This window comes from Hydractinia symbiolongicarpus, chromosome 4, assembly GCF_029227915.1.
Source record: "Hydractinia symbiolongicarpus strain clone_291-10 chromosome 4, HSymV2.1, whole genome shotgun sequence".
Lineage (NCBI taxonomy): Eukaryota > Metazoa > Cnidaria > Hydrozoa > Anthoathecata > Hydractiniidae > Hydractinia > Hydractinia symbiolongicarpus.
In genome coordinates, this window is record NC_079878.1 from 13,438,729 (window position 1) to 13,462,686 (window position 23,958).

General features: G+C 33.4%; 2 protein-coding genes across 2 annotated transcripts; both read left to right on the forward strand.

The window, feature by feature from the left end:
* The first annotated feature begins 7,876 nt into the window (after positions 1 to 7,876).
* LOC130642252 (tigger transposable element-derived protein 6-like) lies at positions 7,877 to 8,302 on the forward strand. The gene has a single exon (XM_057449340.1). The coding sequence runs from the start codon at positions 7,877 to 7,879 to the stop codon at positions 8,300 to 8,302; it is 426 nt and encodes a 141-aa protein (XP_057305323.1).
* A 7,574-nt stretch (positions 8,303 to 15,876) lies between these two features.
* On the forward strand, positions 15,877 to 22,693 carry LOC130641408 (uncharacterized). The gene is made up of 16 exons (XM_057448204.1): positions 15,877 to 16,042; positions 16,218 to 16,251; positions 16,673 to 16,911; positions 17,308 to 17,452; positions 17,838 to 18,022; positions 18,193 to 18,316; positions 18,831 to 18,991; positions 19,071 to 19,216; positions 19,284 to 19,458; positions 19,532 to 19,626; positions 20,184 to 20,340; positions 20,470 to 20,533; positions 20,677 to 20,942; positions 21,311 to 21,488; positions 21,689 to 21,856; positions 22,025 to 22,693. The coding sequence occupies exons 1-16, from the start codon at positions 16,001 to 16,003 to the stop codon at positions 22,234 to 22,236; spliced, it is 2,391 nt and encodes a 796-aa protein (XP_057304187.1). The 5' UTR covers positions 15,877 to 16,000; the 3' UTR covers positions 22,237 to 22,693.
* The last annotated feature ends 1,265 nt before the right edge of the window (positions 22,694 to 23,958 follow it).

Consider the following 23,958-nt stretch of genomic DNA (forward strand, 5'->3'; position numbering starts at 1 on the left):
ACTGCAACATTGATGCTGTGTGCTTTATTGCAAGTAGGTAGTTGCACCTTCCAAAGTCTATAACATGTGCCTAATGTTTGACCGTGGTTACCTAGATTTTAGTGTAGTGATTATTGAACAGTTTTATTACTGCGACAACAATAAAAACTATAGGACAAATTTAAAGAATGAATTTAAAATTGGCATGCTGTGTTCCTACACCAGCATGATAAAATGGACCCAAAAAAAATTTCACTATTATCATATTTCCTAAGACCCTAATTTTAGCTGTTAAAAGGAGGTCGATAAACAACACAGAATACCAAATTTCACAAAGATACATATTCAAATATATTAAAGGCAAAAGGCATATCAGGCCCAAACAAACTGTGTGCAAAATACTTATGGTCAAAAAACTTTTTTCTTCATCTTTATGTAACTGATTCACCAAACACGTCACATAAATGAAATGTTTGCGTTCTACATAGTATCAACAACAACTTCCCAAAGGCCATAAACTGGCATAAATAAAGAGTGAGCCTATACCGTTCATATTACGTGAACATCCTAATTATGTGATTTCACTTCCTCTTTCCACTGGCAACACTGTATGGCTAGACATGATATTCTGAGCCTTATGTCTCAGGATAAATATTGCCGTTTTTACCGGCACCGAAACTTGAGCACGTTACAGAGTAGACAATAGACAAATTTTTGAGTGATATTGGGTATTACTAAGTATGAAACTAGACAGGTTGGTGAAAATTATTAAGACAAAAAATTTATCTACCTTGTTCACCTGCATTTTTTGAAGTTCTTTTAGAGGATTGCTTATAATAAAAACCATAAAAATATGTGGTGAGCAAGTTTCTAGATTCTTGCCTCTGTTTTTTTAATATAATATAATCACATAATTAAGATGGTATATGCTACACATTATTTAAGACATTTAGTTATAGTGCAACAATTTGCATGCTACCGACAAATCAACCATGCATAGCTATCTTACTTTTTTTCAAATGTATACAACAATAACTAGCTAGCTAGCAATATGCTAGCCCTTGCTAGCACTAATCTAAAATGATAGTTGACATTTATATATTCTTCAGTCAAAACAAACTAGAAGCTACTCTTAGAAAATCACAATAAGCAGAAAATGTGATAGCTAATAAAAATTAACAATAACAAACGGCAAAAACAAATACACTAAATAAAGTAATATCTCATGCACATCTTCTCTTCGGGAACAACATAGTAAATGATTGCTACAATTTTTGCGGGGTCAAAGTTACAAATTCATAAATTGTTGGCACGCCATACTAAAACAATCATTCCGACAAGACGCTTAAATGACAACATGGCGTATATAAACAATGGATATCAAATGGTGGAACATGTCGGACTAATGTAACTTTTTTATTCCAAATTTTGGGCAAATTTTAATCCCCATTTGATAAAACTTAAGTGAAAAATTAGTACATAACTTAAATATTTCATCTCACATCCTCCCAACGTTCAAATTTCTACAGAAGATCGGAATTTCAGGATTTATGTTGCAGCATACTAATAACCATTTTTCGTTTTCTAGTGCAAGTTGTTCTCAAACGACCCTTCAAGAAGTTTGCTGGGTTTTTCAGGCTACCTTAAAAATTTAAAATAATATACCTACCACCAAAAAAAATCGTCTTTGAGTTAAAATTGCAAAAGGATAAATGAACAAAAATATCCAATAACAATGGTGTAAATCCTTCCGTAGAGCGGTTGCACGCGTATATCAAAAGGTGGAACATATCGGACCAAACGAAAATATTTTCATCACGGATCATTTTTCAGCTGACACAAATGAGATAAAATAAAGTTAGAAATGTCAAGAATTTAAAAAAACGATGCATTTTGCTCAATTACTTTGTCTTTTTCTTATTTCACCCTTTTACTAATGGGTCCGAATTATTCCACCTTATCGCTATAATTATTATTATTATTATTATTATTATTATTATTATTATTATTATTATTATTATTATTATTATTATTATTATTATTATTATTATTATTATTATTATTATTATTATTATTATTATTATTATTATTATTATTATTATTATTATTATTATTATTATTATTATTCGAAAACAGGATATAGCCACTTCAGTGTTGGAAACACTGTTATGAGGATCCTGTGTCCTTGTAAACACTAATTATACACCGGCATTGCCTACCCAATTTCTCTCACATGGCATGGGTTGACGCGTAGCTGTGGCAAAGACACTTGCTGTGGACACGTAGGTCATAGACTAAAATAACTAAAAATTCTCTGTTACATAAGCTGTGAATCTCTTGTAAGAAGGCCAACTTTTCTTACGTTTTTATTTCTACCTCCATGGTTTTGAATGTGTGAGTTACAGTGGAATCTCTCTATCTGGACTACTTTCTATCTCAAACTTCTCTCTATCTGGAGAAAGTCTCGGTCCCTTTGTAGTATTTTCCTTTCTCTATCTCGAACTTTCTCTATCTCGAACAAATTTTTTGGTTCCTTGCGAGTTCAAGATAGAGAGATTCCACTGTATTTAGTAGCTTATAAAAAAGGCACCATTTAACCAAATTTTAGACATTCTTATAAAAACACGTGTATAAGGACTTTCCGTCATCCAATATAAATCCAAAATCCATCCAATATATATGTTTTTTAGTTTAGTAAATCTCACTTGTTCTAAAATCATGCATGTCCCACTTGGTTATCGCTTAGTTACAGCTTGGAGGGTTACAGTGGAACAAATTATTTCATTTTTACTTTAGTAAATCTCACTTGTTCTAAAATCATGCATGTCTCACTTGGTTATCGCTTAGTTACAGTGGAACAAATTATTTCATTTTTAATTTAGTAAATCTCACTTGTTTTCTTTTTAAAATCATGCATGTCTTACTCACAAATACTTTATAATTTCTAACATATTTTACGGTTGAGTAATTGTTCGAAAAAAAAATATGCGAAGGCAATTTTTTTTTGACATTCTCATTTTGTATGAGAATTTTTTATCGTTGAGTACCAATCTCGTTCCCAGGACATTTTTTCTTTAAGAGTTCAAAGCCGCCCAGTGATAAGACCTTTAGGCAAAAAAGCCTTGGAGTGAAGATGCACTGAGTAACGTATTTTTTCTGAACCAAACCTCTTAAATGTATGATGTTTCACTTAATTCGAGCCGATGTTTGGGTGGGGAGGGCGAGTGTAGTGCAGGCTTGAACAAAGTACCTACCCCCAAAACTTCCTCAGTGTTCACTTGCATCTAGCAAAACTTCCCTCGAATGATGTACATAATAGTTAATGATTTTTACTATTTCGTCATAACGAAATAGTTAACAAAGCGCCACTCACAATCAAGAGGTGTTTTTATGAGTTGGTATCATTTTTAATTGAAAATATTTTACTGTTTTTTGAAAATAATAATAAATGATTTCCCTCAAAAACTTTAAAAAATAATAATTGAGAAATATATATGTATATATAAATCGGTTTCACTTCAGGGAAAATTAACCCTCTGCGGCGTAGATAGCCTTTGCAGCAAGAGGCGTAAAATGTTTTAAATATTTACAACGTACGAACCTTGAATTAGCCCGTCAATAAAGAAAATCACCGCAAAAAATATGAGATAATTTTTGTGGAATATTACAAGCGATTTGATTATCCACCATTTTTTTTCGTCTTTTCAATCATAAATGACAAAAAATCGTTTATCATCGTACCAGGATAGGGCGATCTTGTTTACTGTTTCTGCATAGATATCGTGTTTATATGATCTGATTACACTCATTTCCAGTCATTTATCTTCCTGGGTGAATAAACATTTCACATAATCCTCATAACACAAGTTCTTCGTTATAACTGGCTTAGTCACCCCCTTACACTTTTTCTCCTCATATTCCATCACCTTTAAAGCATACAGTTTTGATCTGAGCCGACGAATCCTGTCATGATCCTACCACCACACTCATCCTTGAATTTCCCGATGACCTTTTCGTTTCGTGTTGTGGTCCAAGTGATCCTTTTTCTCACATCCTCATACACATCCTCTGTTTCAATCTCATAACATAAACTGTCTGTGTCTGTGAAAAGCAACCTAGCTCTCTCACCATACTCTTTCTTGATTGTGTTGTAGTGAAAATCATACATCATGGTTTTACTCAAATCCAATATGCATACACCCATATGCACTGGTTTTTTGAATATCAGCTTTGTCTTTTTCATGTAAACTGCTACAAGGTTCTTGTTGAAAGTCGTCCTCTTCTCACAGTTAGGCAGCGAATTCAGCTTTATTCCCTTCTCCTCTGATTTCACCATGGTTATATTCGTCCTGTTCCTAATATTTTCCATCGTCCTCCCAAATACTGAGTTGTTCATCAGCTTGAAAAAATCTTTCTAAAAATCATTCGTAGCGATCATCCTCAGATCGGTATTCTTCCTGATGTACGGCTCCATCCATGAGGATTGCCTGAACTTGATACCACTGTGAATTTTTTTTAACTTTAACCCAAGGGATAGGTATAGCTGCAAATTTTTATAGTACACAATATAATTCTTTTTATCATGCAAGGTTGGGATCAGCTTTTTAATCCTAATTACAAGAATTTTCTCAGGAGCGAGTGAATATCCGTTGTGCAAATCGTGTAGATTTTACGAATATTCCAAGTCCACCTCTAGCATATGTCCCTTATCAACGCAATCAAAATCAATATGCTCCAGTTCTTTCAGTTTCATCCACTTAAACCCACCGGTAGGTAATAATCTCAACATTGTGTGTCCGTAGAGGTTTTTTGCGTCCAAATACATCAGATATTTCGACGTTTTTTTGTCGTCATAGTCCTTCATGTATTTGTTGTTGGCTTCTGAATATCGATGTGAGATCATAGATACTCCACCTCTTATCGATCTTTCAAAGACAAGCAACATATTAACAACACTAAGTAAATCCAACTCGACGTCTGTTGATTTGAGAAGTGCGTCCCACGACAACCCTGGTGCTGTGTAATACCAGGCTGGATCCAGCTTGCAATTTTTCATACAAACATCCTTGAAAGTCTAAAACACATCAACCAGCAGCAGCACCTTGGTTCTCAGATAGAGGTCATAATATTCCTCCATGTTCTTCTTCCCGAATACTTCCCACATCTTCTCGGCGTAATCATAGTTCTTTTAGTTCTTGGAAAGGGAGTCCAGTGAGCTTGACATAAACCTGAATGAGTCGATGAACCCTAATTGCATCTTACTGGTTTTTTTGTGAACGAGATGTACTTTTCTTCGTTCTTGGTAATACCTTATATCTCCCTCCGTTTCCCGTTTTCCCCAACTCTCTGATAAACATGACTGTCATAGCCTTCCAGATTGTGGAATATAACTGAAATAAAGTTGGGAACCTTGAAGTTGATATTGCAGCTATTGTGTGCTGGTCCTCTGAATTTTCCTGTGATGTGATCATAGTCCTTCACCTTTCCATTAATAACCGATTTGTTGCAAACATGAAAATTCCTAGTCGAATATAACTCTCTCCTGTCTACCTTGACGGTATCCTTGTCAATTAAGTAATATCCACTATCTTCCTTTTCCATTCTACTATTTCCTGTACACCTTCTTGTGATGATCCAGTGCCGATTCGAATTGAAAAGCATTCATACACCTCTTGCAGATAAACTTCTTGTGTTCGTTATTATTTGTCATGAGATCAACCTAAAAAGGTTCTCAATCCAACAGTAGTGGAACGTTTTTTCATCAGAGATGAGCAATAGATCGCATTGTCATCGCCGGAAAGCCTTATGGGGTACACGCTCCTAGCATCATATCCAAATACATTGACCCTGATATTGTTTTGCTTCTTAAACTTACCAATTTCTTTTATTTTCACTGGAAACTCTATCCCATCGAAGTTAAGTTCGCCTAAGAATCGTTTATAAAGGCTTGCTCTTCCACCATTTTTCGACAGGAGTGTATTGCCGACAAATTTGCATACACAAAACACCTATTATCATTATTTTGCACATTTAGCATACCCTTGCTTGTTTTAATTTTCTTAGGAAGGTCTATCCACGTGGACCCTTTCAATGGTTTCAATACCTCAATCTCGACATCCATACCAAGAATTGCACTCATCCTCTATTCTGAACCGTTGTACGGGAATTGATCAATCCTCTACATTCCCTTCATGATCTCCTCCACCAGCTTATTAAAGAGATCTTCAAACTGACTTGAATCGAGATACCTATGCTTTTTTGTTCTGATGTTTTAACCTTTTCCAATTTTCCAGTCGTCATGTTTTGTCGCTCGAGTTTAATAAATAGAATAAAGGAAATTGTTATTTGTGTTTCAATAACATGGTTTAGACCACACCGACATCTTACATAATAATACGGAGTGTTTGTGACGGTCATAGTGGATATCGTCATTTTCCCTTGATGTCGCCGAAATTTCCTTTGAAGATCTATACGATGAAGGCAACAGGTATAAAAATTTCTGAAAATATTTTTCAAGTTTTTACGGACCATTGCTGACGTCAGCAAAATTTTTAAAACCTTATATTTGACGGCGTTAAAGGAAAAGCGGTCTGCGCATGGCACGGCTGCTGAATAAAAATTCATGATGAAAGTGTTAATTTTAAAGACCAGACCGACTGACTGGCTTAAGTCTGCTCCATAATAAATCAATTTACATGTTAAAGCAATCATGACAAAAAAAGACCTAAAAAACGGTATTTTCACCTAAAAAAGGACAAAAAACTAGACCCAAAATTTATACCATAATTATTTACATCTTTGTGAGTGCTGCATTATTTATGATTCAGTTTTTAACAGCTTAAAACGATGTGTTGTCGAAGAGAGCTCCTCCTTTATGTCTGATTAGTCTTATATGCGCATGCGTTTGGAAATTATTACTTTATTTGGTGATTCTGTTTTGTTTATGTTTTCTTATTTGCGGTTGTTTTTGTTTGTTTTTAATATGCAAAATCATTAACGTAATTAGAAAACAAAAAAGAAAGACTTTGGGAGAATATGTTTTATTTGAAGAGAAAAAACCGAAACTTGCAAAAAACCGTATTCGATATATTCTTCCTCGCGCTTTTTATGATACTTTAAAGTCCTTTTTTCTTGAGTTTGTCTATCAAAAGTAAACTGAAAACCTTTTTCACCAGAAGGAATAAGGTAGCCTTTACTTGGAATCGACATGAGATTCACCTGAAATGAGATTTCAAAGTGCGATGAAGTTTTGATGTGTTTACATGGAGTTTTTCATTTTTGGAGTCACGTCAACTGTATATGAGCAAAACTTTGCAGACATGCGTAGTTATTTTTTGAACATCTCGATGGTTTCATTTCTTGTTGACCGTCTAGATTTTGCAAGCGGGTAGTGCGGGTTTTTAGGAGATCTGATTAGCTTAGCGCTCTTGACGATGGTCTGATGTGGAGCGATATTGCCCGTTGTTAAAAAAATGATAGCTTAAAATGTAAACAAGAACGAAAAAACAAGTTTTAAGAAGCATTGGAAATGAATACAGTAGAGTCTCCATAACTCGAACCTCTGCTACTTGAACGTCTCCTTAACTCGAACGAATTCGTTGGCACCGTGAAAATTTCCTAATAAACTCTTATAAAAAAAACCTCTACTACTCGAACCTCCATAACTGGAATGTTCCCTTAAGTCAAACAGATTATTTTGTCCATTGAAGGTTTTTTTTTGATAAGTTGATTGATAAAATTGATAAGTTTTCCTGATCATTTAACTCTTTATCATTTTCATATTTTAATGTTTACGTGTGTTGTTGGCCTTATATTGTTCGAATGCAAGATTCGAATGTTTTGTTTGTGTTTCGAACGACAACGCTTTCTCAACCAATTTTCAAAAACAGAATTGACAATGGCGCCTGTGGCAGGGTCAAAAAGAAGTAGAGCCAATAACAAGACCTTTAAAATAAAATACAGTGCCCTGAAAGAGCTTGAAAAAAGAACTGCTTCAAAGGATGTTGCAAAAGCTTTCAATATTCCTTCAAGCACATTGTCGACGTGGAAAAAAAATCAGGAAAAAATCTTTAAACAGTTTAACAAAGGGTTAATCTCTAAGAGATCAAAACCTGAAAAATTTGAAGATGTGAACAAGGCTGTTCATAAGTGGCTACTTGTGATGAGAAGCGAAAATATTCCGATAAGTGGAGGGATTCAGAAGGAGAAAGCTCTTGAGGTCGCAGAAGAACTGGGTGTTGAGTCGTTTCAAGCTTCACAAGGGTGGCTAGCTAAATGGAAAACCAGGTTTGTTAAACACACTTTTATATTTAAATTTATATAAATCTTATGAATATTACAATAGCTTTGGTAGTTGTCTTTGCAAAATATCAATAGACTTTTTTTCTGAGATGAAGGATAACTTGCATGGAACTTTCATCCCCAAACCATCACCAGCATTTAATGACTTTCCAGTAATTGTTATTTTGCAAACATTGAAGCTTTCATTCTTAAGAAAATAAAAAATGACTTTTGCAAAACGGCCGGACTTCCCGAGGGGTAGATGACCTATGACTTCTGCATCATTTTTCTTGACTGCAACTGCATATTTATCCATTTTATTTGTCGGTTTCATAAAACCATAATTTCGTCTCCGGTAGAGGATGTCCAGTTACTTTTATAAACATGATAACCCATTACAAAAGCGTTGATTTCGTAAGTAAGAAGCCTAATGATGGGAAGTTCTATGAAGCAAATTAATTTTTTGACTTGTTTGACTTCCATGGCATCAATACTTTTTTAAAATTTTGTTCCGAAAACAAAGTAAACAAAATTAGAAAAGTCGAATCTTTTATATTCGAATCAAGCAAAGCTTAAAGCTCTAATCACACTTGACACAACAACGGAGATACACATTTTTCTTATCTTATATTTTCAGGTATGGCGTATCTTTCAAAACCATCAAGATCTGTCACTGAGGAGATGAAATGTTGGCTTCCCTAAAGCACTTCAATAAAAACATCAAACGAGATTATGATGATACTTGTAAACAATCAATTATAACTGATTTTTTCACAAAATTTGAGCAAAAAGCAACTAAAACGCTCTGTTTTTGTATTTCACCAACCCAGAACCCCCAATAAGTAAGACTACGTACTTAATATACTGTTTTTGTACATCTGGTAGGCAAATAAGGGAAAAATTTTGAAAAAACTTGAAAACCTCTACTACTCGAGCGTCTCCTTAACTCGAACGGTTTCCTTTTCCCCCTGGCCGTTCGAGTTATGGAGACTCTACTGTATGTATCTAACTCCTACAATACATTTATCGATAAAAACATTTTTTAGGATAGAAACAACAACAATGTCAAGTTTTACTGTTAAAATACTCAGATTTAGTGTCAATAAATTTTCCCGCTTGCAAAATCTAGACGGTTAACAATGTCTTAGGGTAAATCGTTTTTCTTGACTATTTCGAGGACGAAATGGTATTTATTTTGTTTTTTTAGACCAACATAAAATTAACTTCGAGGCTATGTAGGACAATGAAGTAAAATTTGTATTTCGCCCTTAAAAAGAAAACTAAGGTTGCATAATTGCACAAATATTGAACCACGCCCAGCTGGAACAACTAATAACTTTATTATACTTAATAAGCTTTGTTTTTTTTAAGAACAAAAGAACCCATTTGGAACAAATAACGTCAAACTTTCGTTAAATTTTGCTCATAATTTTAGCAGACAATGTTCAGTTAAAAGCTTAAACTTTTGTTTTTCGCTTAAATTAATTTCACTGAGGAAATTGTTATGGTGTCTCATTTGACTACTCGTTAGTCTGTGGAAGAATCCGCTGATTTGCAGGTCCTCAGATTTTTCCCTGTCGTACATATTTTCCGCATCATTTTTCGCGTATCTTGTCCGTCTGTTACCACAAGTAATGAAATTATTTAGACGGAGGTATCACATAAAGCTGCAGGACAGCCATTTTGAATACACACACAAAATATGGTTATCAATAGAGAGACAATATGGTAATATGCACAATTTTCGTTGAATAACTTTAGCCAACTCGTTCCCAGGACATTTTTTGTTAATGGTGATACTTCCAAATAAATAAATTTATTGAAGGCATCGGTATGAGAAAGTACAGTTAATTCCTCTTTGCTTTATCACGTGACTAGGAAAATAAGAGGGCGAAATAAACGAGGGAAAAGCACACATCGTTAGTTAGTTTTACAGACCCACCCACCAGCCCTCGGTGAGTGTGATCGCATAATATAATTATATATATTTTTTTGTTAAAACTATATTATTTTGTAAACATTTATCATGTTACAAAGGTTACAAAGAGTTAACAAGAAACCCTAAGAAACTCTAAGAATTTCCGCTCGCTACCAAAACATTTGATGACAACCTGCTAATTCGTTGTGTTATCGTGCCAAACATTCGAAGAGGTTTGGTGCATGAAGCTGTGAAGATAAAGCACACAAGTGACATTATATCTTAAAACAAACGCAAACAAAACGAAACGTGTCATAATAAACTCACATTTTAAAAGAAATTGGTAACAAAAAATATAGCCTATCATTCATGGTTGAAGGTCTTGCGCTTAAAACGTTTATGGTCTTAAAGGGCATTTGGTTGACAAAAAAACGTGACCATCCTGTTCAGCATATTTTTTTATTAACTGTGCCATATTTTGTCGAAAATAAAGTAGTTTTAATTTTTGGACAAATTTTGGCCTGAAATGACATTTAGATGACAAAAAATCAAACTTTTGTATCACCATCATTTTCGGCATACTTTATTTGTTAACTGTGCCATATTTTGTCAAAAATAAAGTAGTTTTAATTTTTAGACCAATTTTGGCCTAAAATGACATTTAGGTAAAAAAAATCAAAATTTTGATGTCACCATCATGTTCAGCATTCTTTATTTGTTAACTGTGCCAAATTTTGTTGAAATAAAGAAGTTTTAATTTTTGGACCAATTTTGGCCTAAAATGACATTTAGATGACAAAAATCAAAATTATAATGTCACCATTATGGTCAGCATACTTTTTTTGTTAACTGTGCCATATTTTGTCGAAAATATAGTAGTTTTAATTTTTGGACCAATTTTGGCATAAAATGGCATTTAGGTGACAAAAATCAAAATTATAATGTCACCATTATGTTCAGCATACTTTTTTTGTTAACTGTGCCATATTTTGTCAAAAAAAATACCAATTTGGCCTGAAACGTCAGTGAGATGACTTCCCAGTACCTAGGGAGTTTGGGTACGAAGTTTAAATCTGTGAGGTTGCAATTGACCATTTGGGACAGGGCTAGTTAGTTAGTCAGTTATACCAATACTATCCTCCTTTCAAAGAAAACGTGAAATCCCAGGGTCGATCTTTCTCAAAAAATGCTCCGAAAGAAAAAAACGACGGTTTTAAAGAATTTCCTACGCCTTCGGGCGCGGAAATTCAATAAATCAAGTTATTGTCAATTGAATGCCAGGAATTAGAAAATAAAATTAAAGCAGGGTAACCAATCAAAAGGCTTTTACTAAAACGTATAATTTTATTCGGGATACTTTAAAATATATTAAATATTTTGATTTTTAAATCAAAGTGATATTTTGTAAATATTCATGGAATGATGATTATGAAATTAATTATTAAAAAAAATGAAAGTAAGAAAATTGAGCCTCCTTTTTTAATATGTTGCGTACAACCAAGTCTCCAGAAGCAGCAAGAAACTTCTGGTACAGACTGATAATTTCTGTATGTAATGCGATTGGTTTAAATCTGACATAGATAATTTATTCACGCATTATAATATATGCAACGATTTACTATAAAGATTTTGTTACAAAAACATTGAAAATGAAAGACTCCTGACTATAACAAATGTTTAAAAAATTGACTAAAAAAATGCCAATTTTTTTCATTCTCAATCATTTAAATGAAAAAAAAGTTCTTTTTACATTTTTTATTTTCATTCATTTTTTACTTTAAAAAACAATAGTCTTGTAGTTTAAGTCGGAACCAGCTAAATGCAGTTCTTCAATTTTTAACAACTGACGGGATTACTTCAGCAAGTTAGCTCGATATATCAAACTTGTGCAAAATTTATTCTGCCTATTCTGTGCTACCAGATAAAATCAGGAAATAAACGGTCAACTTCATTTGCTTTTTTTCGGCTTGTTTCGTTCATGTCCCTGTCTTTTTTCCTTGATTTTTTTGGCTTTACCTAATAAAAAGTGAACACAATAGAAGCTCATAACCTCAATTTTTATATGTTGTTGGTTTTAAACACAATTTTAATCAGTTAATTTTTGTCAGCGTAAAGCACACTGAGATGACGCCTGACATAAAAACTAGGTTTGAACAATACGAGCAACTCCTAATGTCAACCGAACAGGTGAGTCCAGTGTACTAATCAAGTTGCTTAATATTTGTTGCAACATTAAAACTAGTGTTAACGACTGGATTGCTTATAAAAAATATCTCGCTGATATTTATAAGATGTTAAAAACATTTTATTTTATATTTATGTAGCTAGCCGTTGAGAAAGTTTTTTAGTTCCTCTCTTTAATTGGTTTATTTTTAAAACTAGCGGGGAGACCCAGTCAATATTATTTTATTTTGTGAAATAAGTTTTCGTGAAAGTTTAAAAATTTATCGTGACTGGGCACTTGTATACACAGGTATATATATAACCTTGTCGCATATTCGTATATGAATAATACCCCTTTTCCAAAAAACTTTATTGTAGCCTTGATTTAAATAAAAGTGCAGAGAACAGTCCGTTGTTAATTCCGGGCTTAATGCTTATTACAGGTAAACCATGTCACACATGCGTATAGGCGTAATACGCTTTTCATAAAAAAATTTATAATTCTACCTTTGTAGCCCAAAATCCTAAAAATTCATTTGTTTAAGTTTTATACATAGCTAGAAAACGTGACAATATTTTTATCTTAACATGCAAAACATATAAAAACCACAATACAAATATTTAAGGAACTAAAAGGGCAACAACGTCCTACAAGCCTTCAAAATGGCAACCATTACAATAGATCCTCCACCAAGCACGCTGTCATCGCTAGAACTTTGAAGCGTACGGGAGTGTATAATTAAAATGGCGTTTACATGATTTTCAAATTTTGCTTTTTGGTTTTCATAACACGTTCATCTTTTAAAAAATGTTAACCATAACTGTTCTTTTTAATTAATGAATAAAAACAAATAGCATACTAACGTATAACAAAATGAGATATTTCAAACCCTCGGTTTCTCAATGACTTAAAAATTATCCGTTACATAACAAATTAGCTCTAACCCTGCACCACTCCCTTCTCCCATTAAAAAATGACCATACTCCACCCCTCAATCGTTACGTGTTAGTTGAACGGCCCCTAGCAACATAAATTTTTTCTTTGGTTCGTATGTTTTTAGATGTAAATCCTCTATGTGGTGTTTTTTTAGACACAAATTTTGATTCGAAACGTGGCATTTTTCTGCATAACTCACATGAGACTGATGTGGCTAAATAAAGTGTGAATTGTCTGTTAGCTGGCTATACATAACAGCAACAAACTTTTAAACTTGTTGTTAAGTAGTCACATCAGTTGTTTGAAATTGGAAGTTGAATTTAGCTGGTCTGACTAAAACTACACTTTTGGAATAGCACTTGTCTAAGTAGAAAAATGAACAAAAGATTTATTTTTATTTAGTAATGGCTTATTTACATTATGGCTTATTTAGTAACGCCTCCTATTTACATGTTATCAAGATAGAGATGTCTTTTCTTATCCAGCTAAATTGCCAAAGTCATATTTTTTACAAAACCTTAAAATAAAAAAAATTATTTTCATTTAAAATGTCAACAAGAAGCCCTGGGGGCTCTAAGAATTTCCGCTCGCTACCAAAATATTTGATGACAACCTTCTAATTCGTTGTGTTATCGTGCCAAACATTCGAAGAGTTTGGTGCATGAAGCTCTGAAGATAAAGCACACAAGTGACATTATATCTTACAACAAACGCAAACAAAACAAAAACGTGTCATAATAAACTGACATTTTAAAAGAAATTGCTAACAAAAAATACAGCCTATCATTCATGGTTAAAAGTCTTGTGATTGAAACGTTTATGATCTTAAACGACATTTAAGGTGGCAAAAAATCAAAATTTTGATTTCACCATTATGTTCAACATACTTTTTTTTGTTACCTGTGCCAAATTTTGTCGAAAACAATTAGCAATTTTGGCCTGAAACGTCATTTAGATGACTTCCCAGTTACTTAGGGAGCTTGGGTACGCAGTTTAAGTCTGTGACGTTGCAATTGACCATTTGGGACAGGGTTAGTTAGTTAGTCAGTTATACCAATACTATTCTCCTCTCAGGGGAACGTGAAATCCCAGGGTCGATTTTTTCTCAAAAATGCTCCGAAAGAAAAAAACGACGGTTTTAAAGAATTTCCTACGCCTTCGGGCGCTGAAATTCAACAATAGAAATCTGCCAAAGTAACATCTTTCATAAAAATATTTACTCTTTGCTCACTGTTTTTTTTGCCAATCTTTTTAACATTTTTTATAGTCAGGAATCATTTTATGCTTCAATTTTTGTAACGAAATCTGCCATCATTATAGTAAATCGTTGAACATATTATATATTATGACGCATGAATAAATTATCTATGTTGCATGTAAACCAATCGCATGGCAGAACTCACCACTCTATAGCAGGGTTTTTTTCGCCGCCGGCTTCGATGTCAAAAAGGCAAAAGCCCTGTAAAGGAGTTTGCTGAGCAGGGTAGCGACGGGCTGTTTTCTATGTTTTTATTTAAACTGACGTTGCAATAAAGTTTTCTGGAAAGGAGTATTACGTCTATAGGACGCACTTCTGCAACGCAACTACTCCACAAAAAAAATTTTTTTAAATAAACATAGATTGTTGAGAAACGCATTGAAATTCAATAAAATTAGTGCAATGAAAAACGATATTGTCCCTTCCAATAGAACTGCACAAAACCTTAAACGGTCAAGTAAAAACCTTATATATACAGGTGATAGGCGTGAATATGGGTGATAGGCGTATACACCCAGTGGGCGAACAATATCATCTATTTATATAATATACTAAAAATACATCGTAAAAGGTGACGGTGAATCCTTACACCAACCACCTCAATAAATTTTTTTTGCTAACTTTTTTTTTAATTTTGCATTCTATAATATATAATATATAATATATAAAAAGAATAGACAAGAAATTTATTAGCTGTCCCTGTTCACTGTTTTAGATTGGCAAGATTCTTGCAGCCGTAAGAACGATGAGCGGAAAGTGTCGCGATTTTAACGATTTTTTAAACTTGTCGCGAAAGTTTGTGTGCTTCAACATTCTAAATCAAAAATCTTAGATTTTCTTTCTCTCCTCTCTCCCCTGCCGTCCTATCGGAAATTTGAATTGGAATGGAGGTAGCAATGGGCGGGAAAGGTTACTGAAAGAGACTTGTTTAATTGTATTTGGACTATTTTTTTCTCCCGAAACTTTTTGCACGCAAATTTTTCTGCCTCAAAGGAGACTCATATCTTTTTTGAGAATATATATTTCAAAATTGTCAATATGAAACCCAATACACCCTTCTCCGTATCTTCGTATTATTAATCAATTTCTTGACAAAAAAGTTGAATATCCGTGTAGGAGATACTGTTCTGATGTATTTTTAAGGGGAGATTTGAAAATCACATAGAAACAGCGCAACAAATCGCTGAGAAGATTCAGTTTGAGTTGATCATGCATATTTTATGAAGGAGGAATAAATTAAAACACCAGTGAGAAGTTAAATAAACTATACAACATTGAAAAATAGAATATTTAAAAAATAAAGAAAAAATAGTATATCTTATAGATTAATAATTAACTTGGAAAAAAAGAAGAACATTTTTTTTCTTAGATAATATCTTATATTAGCTAGTCAAATATTTGATATCGCGAGTTGTTTTTAATTCGTTTCGTTATTTTTATTTGTGTATTTTCACCTGGATATAAGATGGCGGTTTATATCGTGTATTTACTCTTGTTCGTACTTGGGGTAAGTAAAGTTTTTTGGGAAAAAAAAATTAGAAAAAGATTTTTGCGATGATTGGTATTTATTAACTTACCATCAACAAATACAAAAGCTTTTTCCCCCCAAAAATGCAGTAATAGAAATTGTACCCAGATATAATTAGTAATAATATCTAAAAATAATCATTTGTTTACTTTAGGTGATAAGTTGTCAAGATCCTTTGGCAGATATACGTAAGGTTCTTCCCAATTATTTTTTTTTACACCTGGAATGTTTTATAGGAATTTTTTAAGAAATGCATACGTTTTTTCTGTATATGTTGTTCAGCCTTAAATTTGAGTTGTTAATAAAGTAAATTCTACTTACTTTTTATCATGATATTCTAACGCTAAAACAGAGACAATTTACAGCGGGACAAAAATCCATGTATATACATTTAAGATTGTTTTAAGTACAGTATTTAATTTTAGAATTGCCAAAGGTGATTAAATTTCATGCTAAATTTTTATTAAATATTATCCTTATCGTGAAGAGAAAACACGTGAAATTATGATGTATGAATAAATACACATTAAGTATATAATAAAGAAAATGAAAATAAAATTAGCTCCGGATTCGATGTAGTATCTATTGTGAAAAATGCTTTGTTTTTAGCCAAAGCCAACTTAAAAACATTTAACAAGACTAACCCAAACATTGTGCTAAAAACACCCTTTTTCCCTGGAACCTACCCAGTCAGCAAGACATATGGATGGCTTATTGAATCTCCAGAAGCAGCGGCTGACATAACGATACGGTTCAAATATTTTGACCTCGAAAGCAGCAAACGATGCGTAAAATATGATTACGTCATGCTGTACAAGCAAGATAATGGCCAATCAAATTGGGACAAGGTAAATGGAAAACGATTATTGTTTTTCTTTCTTTTTTTAAATTAAAGGTTTCAATTTAAAAAAAGAATTTTTAATTGCCCTTTTCCTAAAATTTATTGGAAAGTACCCCCATCCATTGTCTAATAATCTCTGTCTAATAACATTCAACCAGCTTCTATGTCGGCCAGAAATAAAACAAAAATCATGTTGTTTTTATGAAACTCTGATATGTTACTTAATAATGTAACTGATCATGTAACTGTCGCATAATTTTTTTTATTTTGGATGAACAAAATATTACTTCCGAATGAAAATCTTATGTTTTTATAAAAATATCGTCCTCTGTTTAACGCCGTTCGTCCTTAAATATTTGCATTGCGCAGTTTACAGCAATTGACTAACTTTTTCCATTTTTAGGCTGGTTACACTGAAGGTTACTGTGGAAAACTTGATCCATTTGACGTGACAGCTGAAACCAAACGTGTTTTGATCAAGTTTGTTTCTGACTCCTCCAGAACATTTTCTGGTTTCAATGCAACTTTCGAAATTAAAATCACACAAAGTAAGTTATGCAGAAATTAGAAAACCCAGGGCGAAATAGTTAGATCGAGAACTCTGTCCGTTCCATTCTTGAATCTCAAAATGTTTGTTATCGAAATGAAATATTATTAAATCATTATTGAAAACATTTGATGGTTTTCTAAATTACTAGTTGTTAATCGGTGCAATATATGTATAAGATAGGGATCCTCCCTTATACATATCGCCATCTACGTGGCGTGTCGTGCATCCGTGCTGCGTGTTAGTGTAAACTAATAAATTTTATTTATACGGGGGTTACTACTATGGTTATAGGTGAGATAATAATATCGTTTTCGATTAAAATACCCCCGTTATTTAAGTTCGCTCACAAACGTTCAACGATTATTAACCTTGAATGTTTTTAGAACCACCGCATGTTACATGTTTGAGTAAACTCGGTGACGATACATGCAATCGAACTGTAAAATCAGAAGAACGGGCAACAATCACAATACAATGTCGGACTCTTGCAATCCCACCAGCAACTTTTAAATGGCAGAAAGTGATCAACAAGACCCATGGTGTGGATTTGCGAAGCGAAATGGTTAAAGTGAGTTCTTGTTTTTTGACATTTTACAGATTGTAATGTGAAAGAAGTTGTTTTCCACTTTCTAGGTTTGACGTATAAATGCCCTCTCTGTGTTTAATACATCTCAAACAATACATTAATAGAAAACCAAAAAAATAATTCTAGTTCATCAATATTCGTCTTCACCTTAGAACACCTTTCCTAATGGTTCAATACAACTTCAAAATTTGAATGCCTCCGATGAGGGTTGGTATCGATGCATTGCTAAAAACAAACATGATACGACAAGTGATGATTTTCAATTGTTAGTAGCAGGTAAGACGACATGAAACCATCGCTGCAGAGTTGGTGTTAAATCGAGTATGGAAATTGCTTATCCCGATCAAAGTACAAGGATGCGCCATCTAGGGTTTCATTTCTGTAATTCTTGGTCTTCTTTGCATGATAACCTACTTAAGTACGTGGCTTTCTTCCACAAGACGTTAAATAATAAAAACATTTTTCGCAAAGTAGCTAAAGTGAGAAATAAATTTTGCATTTTCGTGAATATAATGGTACAACTTTTTATTAGTCACCGATAGATGATCATTTTACGTCGGCAAACGTTGAAGTGCCTAAAATGTTCATGCCACATTTATTTTTTTTAAATTGGAATTGGTCTAATTTACTATAAGTGAGCAATTCAGAATTTACAGAAGTAGAGGAATTGCAACAGGGTTAAGTTATAGACAGCTGTAATTATACCACACTGATATAATGATATGGTAAAACAAATAGAAGTGTTATCCACAATTTAAAAAAATAAGCTATGGGTTAATCTTCTTTCTAGAAAAATGCTTATGTCCACAAAAGCTTCGAGCAAGTTGGTATGACTTCCCACCCTATACTAAATATCTAACTTCAGACGGGAGTAACAAAAAAATTGATAAGGGAGTCTTTTATGCGATTATGACGAAAATGGTAGCTGCTGTTTGTGGGAACTGTACTAAGGTATGTATAAGCTAATACAATAGTAAAACCAATTAAGTTAGCTGCATGTTACCAGAATGAATCCTATGTTTGCTTTTAGGGTCATGGTCCTACAGATATTATTTGGGATGACTCGTATAATAAGAAGAAAGACAGAGGACTTAGTGATGTAAAATCAGAGATTGAAAACAACATGTTTGACATTTATTTTCCTATCGAGGGTCTTAAAACTGACAATAAATACAGGTAAAGGTTGCTTTTATTCTTGTTTTTGTTGTTGACATTTTTTCTTACGTTCCAACTCATGATTTAGAAACGTATTTTACTTTTTACCGATTGTGGATTCTCCTGGTGTTGCGTTTTTGGTTATCGGCAGCGAAGAAGGTGCATCTGCTATGGCAATCTTTGACTCTATTTTAACTGGTTGGCCGATTCTAGTACTGACTATCGTAATGGCAATCTTAGCTGGAATAATTATGTGGATGTTGGTAGGTATACCTTTTATTGCAAAAGCTCTAAATATTAACAATAACGTTGATAAATTAAACTTTGTCTTTACAGGATACCTATTGGAACGAGGAACAATTTCCGCGAACATTTTCTGACGGAATTGTTGAAGGATTTTGGTGGGCATTTGTTACCATGACAACAGTTGGGTAGGACTATTAGACATTTTTGCGTATATTTCAAATTTCTTACACAGAAATTTACAAGGAACTACTATTCTATTCACAATTTTTTCGGAAAATATCAATTTTTTGCCATTTTTTTGAAATTGTCGAACTGCATCGCCTAATGAATGCTCTGCATCGTTAGATTGCAAAAGTTCTAAGCAAATATGAAGATCGTTTAAAAAACGTGGAAAATGGGCTACTTAGAGTTCCTGCAATGTCGACATTATAAAACAATTACCGCGGGAACCCGCAAATGATCCGGGAATATAGAAGATCAGCCATATATAGCGTGGGAAGGAATCGCTACGTTGAGGTTTTAGATCTTAATAAACAACCTATGATATTAAGCCTAAGTCCGTTTCTCAACATTGGCAACTGAACGTGTATACAATCTTCGAAATTAATCTTTATTCTATTCATCATTTTCAAAGTTTTTAAAATACCTAACCTCTTGAGGCGCTCATTAGAATAAACACAGTAAAATATTACCAATAAGGGTATAAATATGTAACATGTATTTAACAACTTTTTTCGTATAGATATGGAGATATTGCACCAGTTGGTGTACCTGGCCGCCTATTTGCTGTTATTTGGATTTTAACTGGTTTGGTTATAATTGCTATTTTTACCGGTGTTATAACAACATCTTTGACTGTGACTGCCTTGTCAACAAATGTTAAATTGTACGGGACATCGGTAAGTTGAAAGAAATGTTGATTGCCAGTCTGATTATCTTTAATAAACATTTATAAAGAAGCAATTGTTTTTTCACCTTATGTATCTTTTGATAATAATAAAATAATTGTACGCGTCTTTATTTTAAAGGTTGGCGCAATCAATAACACTGCTGAGTACAGGATGGGGGTGATAAAAAACGCTGAAATGACAAGTATGTATACATCCAGAAGTTGGTTATAGATTCCATCATCCTACCAGCTTTCATTGCTCAGTCACCTTATTGTCTTTTTCGAATTAAGTTGTTCCATCCTCGAAATTAAAGGTTTTTTGTTCACTTTCTGATTGTGATTTTAGATTATTCCAACTATGATGAAATGAGGGCCAGTATGAATGCAAGAAAAGTTGAAGGCTGTCTGATTGATTCGTACGTTGCTGCGTACCACAAAGATTTGTTCAAGAAGTTTCGCGTCAACAACATTATATCAGCTAATAAAGCCTACGGGGTTGTTCTTGGAAAGGAGTTATCAAAGAAATATATTTACGATGCGTTCGCCGAGTATCTGGAGAAAAACAAGGCTGAGATTGTTGCAGATATAGAAAATAATGTTGATACCCTGGAGGTTAGTTTTTATTTATCTTCACCTTTAAAATAAAAATTTTGTAGATAATATATCAATCGACCAGGTATATGGCTGTACGCCTCAAGTATTAAGAAAAGAAAATATTACCACAAGGTTAACCTTGATTGACAGCTATTTAAATGTCAGCACAGGAAAATATATCTTCATGTATTCTGTCCATTAGAATATTGAATTCTGTTGTGCCTCACAAAAAAGTGATACTATAACTTAGATCGTAACGTTACGTGCTACTGCTGTAATCACAATGGTGACATGAAGATTATTCAATTAATTTATTCATTCATTCGTACGTTCATTCATTCATGCATTCATTCATTTATTAATTAATTCTTCTTTCATTAAAACAGGAACCGAAAGGCAGCGCAGCCGAGGAAGCATCTGCAGATTTATTTGATCCGAAGAGTACATTGTTTGTGCGTTCTATGATTGGCTCAGGTGTAATGTTGCTTATAATGACAGTTGGTGGTTTACTGTTTGAGTATGGCTATCTAAGACCAAGACATCGAATGATTGAAGCAGCCAAAAGTAAGTTTATTTACGCAAGTCATTTTACAAAGTTCTTGCATGCTAAAAGTAACTTTCGTGAGTATGATAACAAGAGAAAATTTAAACGTAAGGGTTTTGAGAAGAGAGGGTTTTATGTTTATACTTGACGTAATACTGCATATAGAGAGAGACAGCGGGTTTGTACATATATTAACTTAATTTGTTTGAATATTACCTAGATCTTGAAATGGTGGAATCAACCGAAGTTAAGGAGATGGCCCTACGTGCAAAGATGTTGAAGGATACGTTACTGATGGAAGTGGAAGGGTTTTATGATCGTTGGGCTGAAAAACTGAACAACTTAACCCGAAAACACAAAGCAGAGCAGAAAAAGCTTATGACAAAAGGTGTGTAATTCACTGCATCGATAATAGAACTGTAAATGACTGCACAACACAGTGTTTTTAGGAATCTAATGTCCAATTAGTTTAGCATCAGTTAACAATATCACCAGATCTTCCAGGATGCCTTTTTACTATGTAATGTACATTTTGATAATTATTTCTTCAAATTAGGTACATCCACCGGCCCACCACCTGCTGCTTGGCAGCACCCGCAAGTCGAAGAAGCAGTTGAACTCGATGGTTCTGATGGTTTAGACAAAAGACCATCTACCAGCGGCTCGGTAGCATCATCATCAGGAAGTTCAAGTGGAAAATCACACCGATCCACAGCCTCCCTCGTGGACAATAATGATGAAGAAAAGAAAGAAACCGGTGGTTTGTAAAGAATGTGGTTTGAAAGTAATTTCGCAAAGAAAAAAAGCCGTAAGATACAATTTTATTTAAACATTTCATACATTGTTATAATCCAGATATAGTTTGGTCACATTTGATGACAATTTGACAACAATAATTGGATGGTGTATCTTATTTACCATGTAAATAGCAATAATCTTAGTTTTTTTTATGCACGCAAGAAGTTGCTCAGTGGAACACTTTCGAGATGTTTTGAAGCACTATCGAGTTGTTCAAAGGAGCATTTCCGCGTTGTTATGCAGGCAAAATTTTGATTTGTTATGCAGAGTATTTGACCACTTTGCTTTAAAGATAGGACTCTCTCGAAGGTTTTTATATATAATTTGTTATTATGACTAGAATAGCACTTTTTTGAACAAGTTATATATTATTGTATATAATGCATTGCAATTTATTAGTAATAAATACAACACGCATACAGCAAAACAGTTTTTCGTCCAACGCACTTCACAAATTACCATACTGGAGTTGAATCCTTTTATACTCAGTTACGTATTCACACTAACCCCTGGCAAATCACATTCCAACTGATAGTTCACATAGTGTTTATTATTACGAGTTGGTCATATAATCAGTTATTCTAAACATTTCGTGTTCTGTCTTCAGCAGATTTAAAAAGCTGCATATTTGCCTTACTAATACTCATGAGATGTGCTAAAGGTTTTTCGTGCAGCATCGGAAAAGTTAAGGAACATACATGGTGTCTATTTAGAACTATTCAAGCAGATATTTTCTGACAGTTTAAATAAAAACAAGGTTCTCGTTTAATTTGCCATATTTCGATTCAATAGCTGCAAACAATCATTTCAGATTCTAAACTCATTTCCCTTCTTTTTGACTGTGCATAATTTTTGTTCGGCATTTAATAAGTACTGCGATTTTATGGCTTTTCGTAACTTTTATTGAAGAATTTTTTATACTTTGCTGGGGTATGGCGGTATTGAGGCAAGGGTAATTTTTTTTAAATTTTGAAAAGTACAGACATGCATGTGGTGCAGACATGGATGTTGTAACATGTTGTATTGGTTAAAAAATTATTTATACCATGTTGGTTACCAAATGGTCGCTAAGGTGTTGCTAACGAGTCCTAGGGATAAAATACAGTCCAGATTTAAAGAAAATTTCAAACCAGTGAAATAACGGCATTTGTGATTCTAATGACGTCATTTTTATTGTTTTTTTTCCCCTCAAACATCTATAAACGACATGTAATTTAATTATGTGTTTAGCTTAATGACGTGAACATCAATGTTTCTTCAAACCCGGAAATTTCTAACTTTATCGTTTAAAATCGAAAACTTTCGTAGAAGTATGACGCAACCGCCATTTCTTTGTAATGAAAACATTTGTTTTTCATTCGGTGAATAACTCTAATAATAATGAAGACCGTATCGTCAGTAATGGTTAAGAAATTCAAATTTATTGCGATTTCTGGAACATAATTCTTTCATGAATCACACCGCTGTAAAATTAGACTTAACTTATTGATGACCGATTTTTTCGCAAAACAACTTTATACGGCTTGTGTTTCTTTAGTAGTTAATAGTCACCCATATACATTTGTGGTCTAAATTAGGAAACTAATTTTCACGAAAAATATTTTTCGCGAAATTTGCGTTTTATTTAATGCCCACAAAATACCTCGGGAATGTTAATTCTGAATTCTAAGAAAGCTTTTGTGTGTAGTCGTT